Genomic DNA, 12,368 nt, shown 5'->3' with positions numbered 1-12,368 from the left:
CTTCTCCACAAACTTGAACGCAGCAACACAACTGCCAAGTCATGTGGTGGTTCAGGATGTGCTGGTGATGGAAAGTTTCTGTTTGCAGGATTGTGACGGAGATGCAGTTCCAGTAATTCAGGGATGTACTGACACACCAACTGTTCATACTGTTCTCCTTCATTTTATTACCAGAATTCTTGAATTTAATTATAGCTTCCCAGCTTGTTGTTCCCTGCTGTTTGTTCTTTATGCAAACTGTATATGTCATCATGGTCTAAGCTATTTTTGGCACAGCATTAATCCTTCTGTACAGTGACCCTGCCCTGTTCTGTTTCCTCTCTGAAAGCTGATGAGGAGCTTGTTGGCTTTGTGCTCTGAAGCGCTGACTCCAGCTCTCTGAACACACATGAGTGTGAGGGTTACACGGGGATTTCTGGCGACCTGCTGGGCCTCAGTTATTTTGTTTATGGTGGAGAGGCTGAAAATCTCCAGGCAGTGTAATTGGTCTGACAGCCACTTCCACAGTGTCTGCGTATCACAAAGAAAAGTGCTGTCAAGCAGCACTGCCACGAGGCATATTAATGACAAAGTTTGGATGAATGGGGCTTTGGATATGTGTAGTCTGATGACTAAGGAGAGGCTGTGGTGCATATGCATTTGTAATGCCTTTGCATGGACTGTGGTGGAGTGCTCTATCAGCAGTGAAGCAATATCCGTGTTGTAGTGAGGTAAGCAACAATTCTCCATCTAGCACGAGATGCTGAAATAGATTGGTTCTCAGCTTGCTGCTGCTTGTTGTGTTGCATCCAATTTTCTGCTTTGTGCTTTCTCATTTCACGTTTGTAATTGTTCATTCTGCACCTGGAAAAATCTTGCCTCCATTAATGAGGGTTGTTCCAATGTAGATAACAGGATGTTCTGCTGGAATTTACATTCTCTACTTTCATAGTTCTTAATGAATTCTTTTAATCATGTTAATGACAAATGTCTAATCGTTAAACACTTGGATATTGCAATGTCAGATAGCAAAAGAAGTGTCAAGATAGGTACAATTATTAAGTTGCTGTAGCTGTACTGGCTCTAGGACATATGGAAAGTGTCATTTCTTAAACTGATCGTTTTAGCTGGAAAAAGTCCAAGAGGTAAAAAGCACTCTTCAGGCCTTGAAAAAATCCGTGGATTGATTACAGATCACGCAGATGGCCATCAAGGAAGGCATGCAGATGCTAATGGCTGACCTGGACTATGGATACAACAAAGCAGATAGGAAATGAAAACAAATGCTCTCCATCTCAAGAGAGCTTAGGTTTGATAACTCCTTTGAAACTCACAGCTCTCCTCTGCAGACATTGATTAAACAAAGTCCCCAGCAGTGTTTCAGTACAGTTTAACGGAATTTGTAAGAGAACAATTGAGATCATCTTATTTTGCAATCCCACCATCTTGTGGCAGTCTGTGGCATTGCCTTAGCATTTGGTCAATACTAAGGAGCACATTAATTTAAAAGATAGCAAGCGTGTCCCTGTCTACTAGTAAACGGGTACCTCAGCTCAGAAAACACCTTTCTGTAGACTCAGATACATGTTTCAGGAACTTAGTTTGAGTATGCGAGTCTTCCTACATTTTCCTTGCTCCTTGGCATCCTACCTTTCGTTTCTCTCTCTGTTCCTCTTCAGCAGAACCAAAGCTTTTAACACACAATGAACCTGACCCTTCAGGATGTTACTCTATGCGTGCTTAATATTGAAAGAAGAAAAATCATAAATTGCCTCAGAGTTGGGGGGTTTTTGGATTTATTTTTCCTTCTTCAACCTTCTTCCCATCTGCTGTGACCTCCAGGAGCAAGTATTTTACTTCACACAAAGAGATCAGTGTATGTGTATGGATAAACTGTACATAGTTTTACGCAAGTAGTCCCCTGAAAAGATGTGGGTCAGCAAGGTCTGAGGAGTTTCCTTTTTTAGTAAAAATAATAATGCAAATCTTGAGACTATAAATGTAGAGCAATCGGAGTTTAATTCTCTGCTTATTCAGTGCGTGCTCTCTCTCATGCTGCAGTGTAGGGCTGTATTAGAGCTGCCAGCATGGAGTGAGTACCTGAGAGATCAGGATCTGTGCAGTGAGACCTCAGGTGGTTGTGCAATTGGTAAGAGGTTCTGTTGGCCAACATGTCAAGAAGGGCTTTAATTCACATCTGGATAGAGGATAGGTAGAAAGCAAAGGATAAAGGCCGAACCTGAGCTAGCATTCAAAATCTCATAATATGGTGCAACTATCTCTAGTTTCATGTATAGTACTTTTTCACATGTATCCAAGAGGGGTAAAAACACAGGACTCTTATTTTCAGTCCACACATGGCTAGGCTTGCAGTCTGGGGTTGCAACCCAGGGATTGGAATTTGCACTTTCTTCAAAAATGCAGTTTTGAGTTAATGCTTTATTTATAAAGTTTCTCTAGAAAGTCCTTTCATACATGTTTTGGAATTTTTGTTGGCATTTTTTTCATGGTTAAAATAACAGTGTTTTCTGGGAATTTGTTTCAGGGAGGGTGGTGGTGGTTAACATTTAAATATATACCGTGCTTATCGCCGCTCTTCTTCTGTTTTGACTTAGATTGCACATACCTGACCATGTTAATCTAAGGTTATTCCCATCATTCTTGTTAAGATTTAACTTAGTTAAAACTATTCTTGTTTTAACAGAGATCATTCACTAATAATGATTAACATACTTCTAGCAAAGCTTAAGTACATCAAATACCAGTGGTTACCTCCAAGAGACTGCGAATTCAAAACAATTTTAAGCGTTAAATGTTAGAAAAAGAGAAAACATGATAATGTACATTGCAGAAATGTCTTTGCATTACTATGTTACTTTTTTCTTCTGAAGTTAGCATAATCTAGAGTCTGTTTTTCAAACTTCTCAGAAGTCAAAGGGAAGGATATCAGCTTGCAATACGACTCTTTATATGAATCAGGGAAAGCATGCAGAACATTCCAGTAAGGAAGGATTTGAAGAAGTCTTGAGTAGCTAAATCCAGAGGATTCAGAAGTAATACAAGCTTTCTTTATGCATTATTCTGTTTTTTATCTACTATTTTCAGAAAAACACTCTTAAGTTTCCGTAATGTAACTTTACACATTATGGAAAGACTTAAGAAAGTTTTATTGCATGTATAACTTGTGATATTATTCTTTGTCCCCATTTTTTGCTTTTAATATGCCTGATGATCAACCTGGGATGCCACTGCAGATTCAGCAAAGAAAATACCTAAGTTTCTATAAATGGAACTACAAGAAAGCATTTGTTATAGTTTGACCCTTTGCCCTAAAATACTGCCTGGCTGCTCTAAGTATTAAAACATTTCCTAAGTTTGAGTGACTTACATTGTTTTGCCTCATCCAGTATAAGATGGAGCTGAAATTCATTTCCCTGGGATAGACAGTTGTGTTTAATCAAGTTTTCTGTTTAAAGGTATAGCTGAAAGGCAGAGCAGAAATAGAACCATAGAATCACAGAATATCCCAACTTGGAAAGAGCCCATGAGGATCAAGTCCAACTCCTAGCCTGTTAACTGTATAGTATCTTCCTGGTTTGCAGTAATGCCCTATTGTATTCCAACCCAACAGCAATACAGATGTGCACACGGTGGCATCACTGCTGAAGCTGTACCTAAGGGAACTCCCAGAGCCAGTCATACCGTATGCAAAATATGAAGATTTTCTTTCCTGTGCCAAAATGCTCAGCAAGGAAGAAGAAATGGTGAGTCTGCATGTTGCGTATGATGAATAAAAAGATTGGTATGTTATAACCTGTTCCAGTTTTGAGGAATGGAGATGCAAGTAATTACATATCCTAATTTAAACTTGTTTGTGTTAACTGCGACTCTCTTTAAAGGAAAATTGTTGCTACCCATGTTAGGCTCAGCATGCCCTTTGCTATATTTATTGCATATCATCAAATTCAGTCCAAATGAACATCACTGTGGCCAGTAACTTCCATGTTGCCTGGGAAACATTTTATCTTTTCACAGATCATCCTCCTCAGCTGTAATTGGGATGATTTTAGTAGTTTCTGTTCAACTTGTGCTGTTAAATCAGAGGTGATTTTCTTCTAAGTGTTCTAGGATGCCACATTTCACTGACTTTAGACTAAAAACCACAGGGCTCTATTCATTGCCTATCACTGAATCAGAAGCATCAGAAAGATGTCTGGAAGTGGGCAACCATCCAAAACTTTTTAAAATTTGCATAACATAGATGAACTCACTATGGGTTCTGAAGTACAATAAGTGCCCTGCAGTGGCACAGGACTGTACCCTTGTATTAGTCTGAAGAAGTAATAAATGAGGCTTGGTTTTTACACTGCTACATGTGCTTATGGGTTATCAAGTCAACACAATGTTTTCCAAGTAAAAATAAAGAAGCTCATTTTTTTGATTGCAGTCTATTCTTCTAAATTTCTAAGGTTATTATAACTGTTTAATTCCATTTTGACTTTTCAAATCCTGCTAGAACTGGAACTCTCCTTTTCCTTAACGCTCCAGTTAACAGAGAGGAGAATGAATCCCCCCCATTCCAACCATCTCCAATTGCAGTTTCTTTGATGTGTTTATTGTCTTGTAACCGAAACTGTCAGCATTTTTCAGTGGCAAAATACTAAGAAACTCTGCCTCCCCACTTTGTTTTTAACCACATATATAGGGCCTGATAGAATTAGTGAAGCAAGTGAAGAGCCTGCCGGCTGTCAATTACAATCTGCTGAAATACATCTGTAGGTAAGTGCTCTTGCAAGAACATCAGAGTGATATTTATAGCTGTTAGCTGACAGAGAAATTTGTTTGCATATGGACCCTGAAGGAAAAGTATTACAGATCTGGAGGAGTGGTTAACTTCAGTGATTGCACTAAAAACTTGCTTACTGCACTCATTTCTAATTTACTTTATCAAGATGCAGAGATATGAGGTGCCTTAATAAGCAAGCTGCCAAAAGTACAGAAGTGGAAATATAGGTCCTCTTCCTAGGACACAGTTTTCCCATTTATAATTGCAGTTATTGGCCTTAGCTGTGCACTCCTGAGGCATGGTAGCACTGAAAACTGCATGCATCTGGTAGAATAGTTTTGTAGAAACATGCAAGATCTTAAAAACGTGTCTTAAAAGGTAGCAAAGTGTGTACTTAAAGGATGTTCTCAGCATAGGAAACATTTGAAAATGAATTTAAACTTCTCCTAGTTGAGAATTTGCATTTTGAGGATATTTTATGAGCCAAATAACTGATTGCGTATGTTAGAGAAAGTCACTGTCTTCACAGAGTTATATTAAAATTAGACAGAGAGATATTTTTTTATCAGTGTGTCATTTTTAAGAAAATTTTAAGACACTGAGTATAACCTTGAGCTTCCAAAACATTCCTTCACAATTTAGAATGGAATACTCTACATTAAGAAACCATTGTATGTTTTGAGTATTTTTTTTTCTTTCCTTCCTTTTAAAATGTTCATTAAAGGCATATTTCTTCCTCACAGATTCCTGGATGAAGTCCAGTCTTATTCAGGCATAAACAAAATGAGCGTGCAAAATCTGGCTACTGTTTTTGGCCCCAATATCCTCCGCCCTAAAGTGGAAGATCCTTTGACTATCATGGAGGGTGAGTTGACTGTAAATAACTTGAAGGAGAAAGAAAGAATATCTTTAGGTTTATTAACAGTATGTACTAATCCATGTGGTATATACACTACATTCTATATCTGTTTTAAAGATGCAGAACTCTTCAGTGTGGATAGACAGCTGGGATAAATCTTCCAAGATACTGTAAAAATGACTACAGTTTATAGCATTGCAAACAGACCTTGCATGAAATTGTGCTGCCTTGGCAGCTTAATTAAAAACCCCTCTACATTTGCTCCAAATATGGCGTGTTCTTTCCCAGCACGTGTGGGATAAGTGCAGTTAACTGCATCACCTGCAGTTTTTCACGGTCAGATACGTTTTTATAGATTCGTATTGCAGTGGCCCATCATTCTCCATAAACTCTCATGATGTCTTTTCTCTCTCCAAACACTTGTTTCTTGATATGTTAGATTTAGTTAACCTACCCAGAAATAAGAGCTGCAAACAGTCCTTGAACTGTACATTGTATCAAAAACTTGTAGCTTGTTTATTTGGGATTGTGTGAATTTGTTTTCCTTTGAATATGATGTTTTTTCTTTTTTCCAGATAATTTTAATTCCACATGGACTTTGTTCATTTACTGTTTTATTCCCTTCTTCTGAAACTTTATGTTTCATCCTCATTCTATTGTAAATGGACAGAAATGTAGTGTTTCCAAGTCGCATAATGAAAGAGTACAAAAATATTTCTAATTGTTCATTGGATTGAAAATACAGGGAAGTATCATAAAGATGACTTTCATACTGGAGTCAGTGAGAATCTCGCTGAGGCTGAGACCCTCAACCTGTCATACCTCCCAGGATGGCATTTACTGCTGGGATACCGTGTATCTTCAGCCCACCTGGAAAAAAGGAGCCAAATCAAGATTTGGGACGGGATGAGAGTAGTTAGCTAGTCAAAAAGGAAAAAAAGAAGTTATCCTCTGAGTCTGTATTTTTTCAGAACTGGCTACTGCCAGTATTTTATGTGAAAGCTTAAACAAGAAAGATGTTTTAAGTGGGTGGAAATGGAAAATACTGATTTTTTTTTTTTAAGTCTGAAAACATCTCCAGACCGCTTCTCAACAGCCCACAAGCTTAGTGGCTGCTTTAGGAGGTGGCATGCATACTATGCTCATTGAAGGGAAATAGTATATATTTTTTTCACTCGAGGAAACAGTTTTAATTAAACAGATTTATGACTTCTCTTACTTCTCTCATAGAAGTAAGCCTTTTAGATTTGACATGAGCTGTGCTGATGTGCAACTGGGCTGCACACAGTTAAATATGTGGAATCTTTGTTAACAAAGACTACACATTGAATAGTGTCTCTGTCCAGCCTTCCTCACTGCTCTTTGATTTTTGGAAGAGAAAGCTTGACAATGAAAAGTGCTCTTCTTGCACAGTCTTTCAAAGCCAAGCATGAAGCTATGTGCAGCTGTATCTGTATAATGTGGATGAAAAGTTGTTTTGTCTAGTTCAAGTGAGATTTTCCTGATTTCCAATTACAGACTAATTTGAATAATCTCTTAGTAGTTGTATTTAAAAAGGCTAGGTTATAAAGATCCAGAATATTTCAAAAGAGTTGATATGGCACAATGGGAAATTCTTGATTAAAAGGGCACAGCCTGCCTTTGAAAGCACTCTAGGAGTTTAAAGATAGGATGGTTGTTATAAATACTCTGACCTTGCTCCTGAGAGTACTTAGTGAGATTCAGTTTAAAGAAATGTTGTATGTCTTCATTACCTTAAGTCCAGTTAGAAATGGTAGCGTGTAAATTGTGCAGTCGAGCAGTGTGCACACCAAGGTGTTATTAGAGAGGCAGCCATTTATTAGAGATACTCTGAAGTTGTGGTGCTGCGTTAGTTCCATACTGTGCCATAACATGACACAGTTGCCTGTTTGCATATAGTTTAACTACAGACAGGTTAAAAGCATTCACATGAAATAAATTCTGTCACATTATTACCCTAAAATGTTGTCAATCCAGCAGTGCAAATCCCTTGCCTGCCACTTTTCTTTTAAACTACTGCATGAAAGTGCTTTGCCAGAAGGGGACTTTAGTTTTAAAAGTGATTGCCACAATGAGTTGAAGCACATTGCTTATAATGATATTATCGTTTGCTGCTCATAAACACCTTCTATAGTATTCTGGGGATGTAAAAACTGTCATGGCAATAGCTTCTTTGCAAAAAAATTGCTGTTATTATGGGGGTCTGTGAGGCATGCTGGTTTGTTCTGATGGAAAGAAGAGGTGGTGCTGATCTGACCTGGTACCCAGATGCATTTTGGACATCTTAAACATCCAGGGTGTTAAACTGGTGGTCATTTTGGGTAAAAAAAACTGTGGTCATTTTGGGTAAACGTTTCTATAAATAGGATTTTTGCTAAGTATTTGTGGAATCTGAGCCATTAAGTTTATTTATGCCCCAAACAGATCATTAATTACCATGTGCTTGCTTGGTACCTTCTTTCAGGTACGGTAGTAGTCCAGCAGTTAATGTCAGTGATGATAAGCAAACACGAAGAGCTGTTTCCCAAGGATGCAGACCCTGATGTGGGACCCGAGGTGTGCAACAATAACAATGAAATGCCAAAGAAAGCAATCGTTGGACAGCTACAAAACAAAGAGAACAACAACACAAAGGAGACAGCAGTGAGGCGCTGCTCTTGGGATAAACCTGAGTCTCCCCAAAGGGGAAGCATGGACAATGAGTCTCCAACTGCGCTGCCAGGCAGCAAGACCAATAGCCCTAGAAACAGTATCCAGAAATTAGATGTCACCAGAAGCCCACCACTCATGGTAAAAAAAAATCCTGCTTTTAATAAAGGCAGTGGCATAGTCACCAATGGGTCGTTCAGCAGCTCTGTGGAGAGCCATGAGAAGAGCCAGACCTTACCAAACTGTACCCTGCAAGCCAGGAGAACATCCTCCCTGAAAGGACCGGTGACTAAGATGGGCACACAAAGCATGCAGAATGGAGGCGTGAGGATGGGAGTTTCTAGCACCGATGGGCTCACCAACACCCTCAACAACCGGAGCCCAGGCTGGGCACCCAATGGCTGTGTCACTCTGAGGGACAACAAGCAGAAGGAATCAGTGAGTGAGTCGGGTCAGCACAACAGGCTCTCCACCTATGACAATGTCCACCAGCAGTTCTCCACAGTGAACTCTGATGACAAACAGAGTGTGGACAGTGCTACCTGGTCAACGTCCTCCTGTGAAATATCCCTCCCTGAGCACTCCAACTCCTGTCGTTCGTCCACCACCACCTGCCCTGAGCAGGACTTCTTTGCGGGTAACTTTGAAGACTCTGTGCTGGATGGACCACCACAGGAAGACCTCTCTAACACTGGTGACTATGAGAACAGAAGTGACCGAAGGAGTGTAGGGGGCCACAGCAGCAGAGCCACCAGCAGCAGTGATAACAGTGAAACGTTCGTTGCCAACAGTACTAATAATCATAGCGCTCTGCACAGCCTGGTGTCCAGCTTGAAGCAAGAGATGGCCAAACAAAAAGTCGAGTATGAGACAAGGATAAAAAGGTAAGATGGTGCGATGTTACCATCTCATTGTCTTTCAGAGCTGACATGTGAAATTGCTCTTCTAGTATCATGATTCAACTAGGTTTGTTGCAAAGCGATCATTTGCCACAGTTGTGACATACAGACCTAATGGCACCAGAAATAAATCCAGAACCTTACAAGTTTCTTTGGAATCTAACTAATGAAATCAGTAGCTTCTATAGTGATTTTATTAGTTGATGCCTGCTCTCTAGAGGCTGAGACTTTCAATGAAATCAGTGTCTTAGATCACTCTAAGTAGTTTTTGAGTTTTTGAGACTGTCAGACTATTCTTGTAAATAGATTTAAATCAGCTGATAAAAATTAATGGTTAACTTAACAGTTATTAAATAAAGGGATTCAGAGCATTATTTTGACTTTTTAAATGACACAACTGCAACTACAGTGGGAGCTGGGAATCAGTACTTGCAGGAGTAAAAGACTTCCCTAGGTTGCTTGCTAGAGAATTGAGTGGAGCTGGTTGTCACTGTGCACAATAACCAGTGGCTGGTATCGTGCATTTTCTAAATGAGCTACAGAGTAGAGAAGGCCATTTGGGGATGGATCGCTGATGAAACTGTGGTTTGTAGGTAAACTTCTAAGAAATTCAATCTAAGCTTTGTAAATGAAAATGCAATTGCATGAAATTGTGATGCATTTCTACACAACTGAATGGGAGGGGTGCTGTTCAGAAGCTGTCTGCTTTTATTTTGGTTTCTGCAGCTTGGAACAGAGAAATCTCACCCTGGAGACAGAGATGATAGCCCTGCATGAAGAGCTGGATCAAGAGCGGAAGAAGTTCACAATGGTGGAAATCAAAATGCGTAATGCAGAACGGGCCAAAGAGGATGCAGAGAAGAGGAACGACATGCTGCAGAAGGAAATGGAGCAGTTTTTCTCTACTTTTGGAGAACTGACAGTGGAGCCTCGCCGACCAGAAAGGGGCAACACCATCTGGATCCAGTGAGCATTGGAGGCTTTGACTGTGGGACGCTGGGAAAGGGCTTAGGGGTATTATACTGCGTCAGGTGGCTGGTCACCTGTCTGTCTGAGGCTAGCACTCAACATAACGTTATAGACTCTTGAAGGAAGAAATCATACATGTTAACCACTCATATCTACAGTGTGTACTTATCAAGTCATACTCTTTGGATGCTTCATGAGACTACTGTCAAGTGTTACAACTGGATATGTGTATATAAATTTAAAAAAAAAAAAACACAAACATCTTAGAGAGTGAGAGATGTATCTCAAGAAATATTTTAATTCAAGTCTTGTATTTAAACTGGTAAATTGAAATGTTGTTGCAATCAAGCTTTATATCAAGGCTTTTCTCCCTTGCACTTAACATAAGCTATTTTTGACATTGTGTTACCATCAGCTTATTTTGTATATCAAATGTTTTTTTTGTTTTGTTTTGTTCCTCCCTCTTGCTGGGGAGTGAAGATAAACAGATACATAAAGGTACATGTGCCAATGGTTAGCACTAGTCTGCGTCGCTTTTGAAAAAGAGAGCTGGATGAGAAGGAGCAGCATGCTGGGGATGGCAAATGGGGCACTAATTTAAAAGAACTAATGACCTGACTAGAAATTACCAGAGTTCTCGTATCAAATACCCTACAAGGATATCACCAACATTGAGCAGTTAGTATTCAAAGGACAGAGAGGTGCCTGTTTGAGAGGAAATGTAATGGTAAAGAGTAAGAAGTGGGAGAAGGGGCAACTCAAAGAGAAGTTGATCAATAGAGCCAGAGCTTTTTGGGGTACTCTAGCACATCCTTGTGGTTACTGCAGCTCAGAACAGGGTTATAAACCGTGCTCTGACCACTGTTATGAATGAATTACCTCAGTACCACAGGAGAATGGAGTCCTTTCTGTAAGTCTGGCAAAGGGACACAGAGGAACACACTGTACATCTTGACTGCCTTAGCAGTGTGATGGGTGCTAAGCAAAACAAAACAAAACACAGACCTGCAGAACTGATGAGCAGAGAAGAAATTAGCAAGGCAACTGTATTACAAGCTGCAAATAAGGAAGAACACATTAACCACCCATATTTACAGTGCATATTGACCAGCTAAGCTTTCTGAGTTGAGAGTTCTGTGAAGTGGAAACTCTCAGGATCATAACATCATCAAGGGAACAGCCAGAGGAACTGCCTGCAGGGTGCCAACAAAAAGCAGCCAAGCTGCGCAGTGAAAGGCCAGCCTGTTGGGAAATGTATGCATAGTAGGTGTAACTGATGTTTCCTATACCATCCCCAAGATCTTTTTTGTTTTTATCTTTGTGTTTAAGACTGTGAGTTGTATCTTCAAGGGTGTTAAGACATCTTGGCTTCCCTCTACTGTCACTCAAATGTATTGCAATTATTGCTGACCCCCAATTGAGATGTAAGAATGTAGCCTCAAAGAGGTGCTCTCTGCAGCATGTACATTAGATAAATACTAATTAGATGTGGTAAATATACAGGGAAACAAATATGAGGTTTACATTTCAGGAAAATAACAACTTAGAGTGGAGCATTACACATGGTGTTCGTGGAACAATTATTTGTGTTATCTTGGGTTCAGAGACCCAAGTTAGGACGGTAATTACTGTAAACATGTCTAGTGTACATCCAGTCTGGATGCAAATGAGAAAAAGTAAGACAGAAATCAAGGTAATAGGAAGTGGAATGTTTTGTGTTGGCTAGCCACAATCACAAATGTTGGTGCAAATGGTGAGAGAAGGAAATTGTTTACTGTGTTAATTCTGATTTTTAAATTGAGTGAGAAAGACCGTGGTATCTGATGTGGGCCTCACAGTCAGCTCAGGCTCCTGTTTAGCCCTGCTCATTTTGATGCTGGTTCCTGGATAAATTTGAAACCTTTCTTACTGCTGCTGTGATCTACTCCTGTACTCTATTTCTTAGTATTCCTATCACTCAGTTCATGCCATGCTTATCTGTTTCTTGGAGCTGAACCTGCACGGAGCTTTTTTTTTTTGGGCTAAGCTGTCTTGTGGTTGAGGACCCTGTATTGGTTCAATAAAATATCAGACAAGTTCACTGCAGCTATGCCATTTAAAATCAACTCAATCTGTGCTGAACCATATTCTTCCAAGTATCTTTGAATGACTTTTGGAAACTTGTGTTAGGCAGAATCTGTTTTTGTCCAGGTTTGAAGCTTGTCTT

General features: G+C 39.7%; 1 protein-coding gene across 13 annotated transcripts in view; it reads left to right on the top strand.

The window, feature by feature from the left end:
* Window positions 1-10,423, top strand: part of ARHGAP24 (Rho GTPase activating protein 24) — a 199,959-nt gene extending 189,536 nt beyond the window's left edge. For all 13 annotated transcript variants that reach the window (XM_090138997.1, XM_090139000.1, XM_031596669.2 and 10 more), the window contains 5 exons: window positions 3,611-3,743; window positions 4,685-4,758; window positions 5,509-5,630; window positions 8,110-9,178; window positions 9,920-10,423. In XM_090138997.1, the coding sequence (XP_089995123.1) occupies window positions 3,611-3,743; window positions 4,685-4,758; window positions 5,509-5,630; window positions 8,110-9,178; window positions 9,920-10,163 (1,642 nt within the window). In that variant the 3' untranslated portion in view covers window positions 10,164-10,423. The remainder of the gene's footprint in view (window positions 1-3,610; window positions 3,744-4,684; window positions 4,759-5,508; window positions 5,631-8,109; window positions 9,179-9,919) is intronic.
* Window positions 10,424-12,368: the final 1,945 nt, after the last annotated feature.

This window comes from Phasianus colchicus, chromosome 4 (genome assembly GCF_987193195.1).
Source record: "Phasianus colchicus chromosome 4, bPhaCol1.hap1.1, whole genome shotgun sequence".
Taxonomy (NCBI): domain Eukaryota; kingdom Metazoa; phylum Chordata; class Aves; order Galliformes; family Phasianidae; genus Phasianus; species Phasianus colchicus.
The sequence above is the reverse complement of the archived record's forward strand: the minus strand, read 5'-3'. Positions and strand labels throughout refer to the sequence as shown.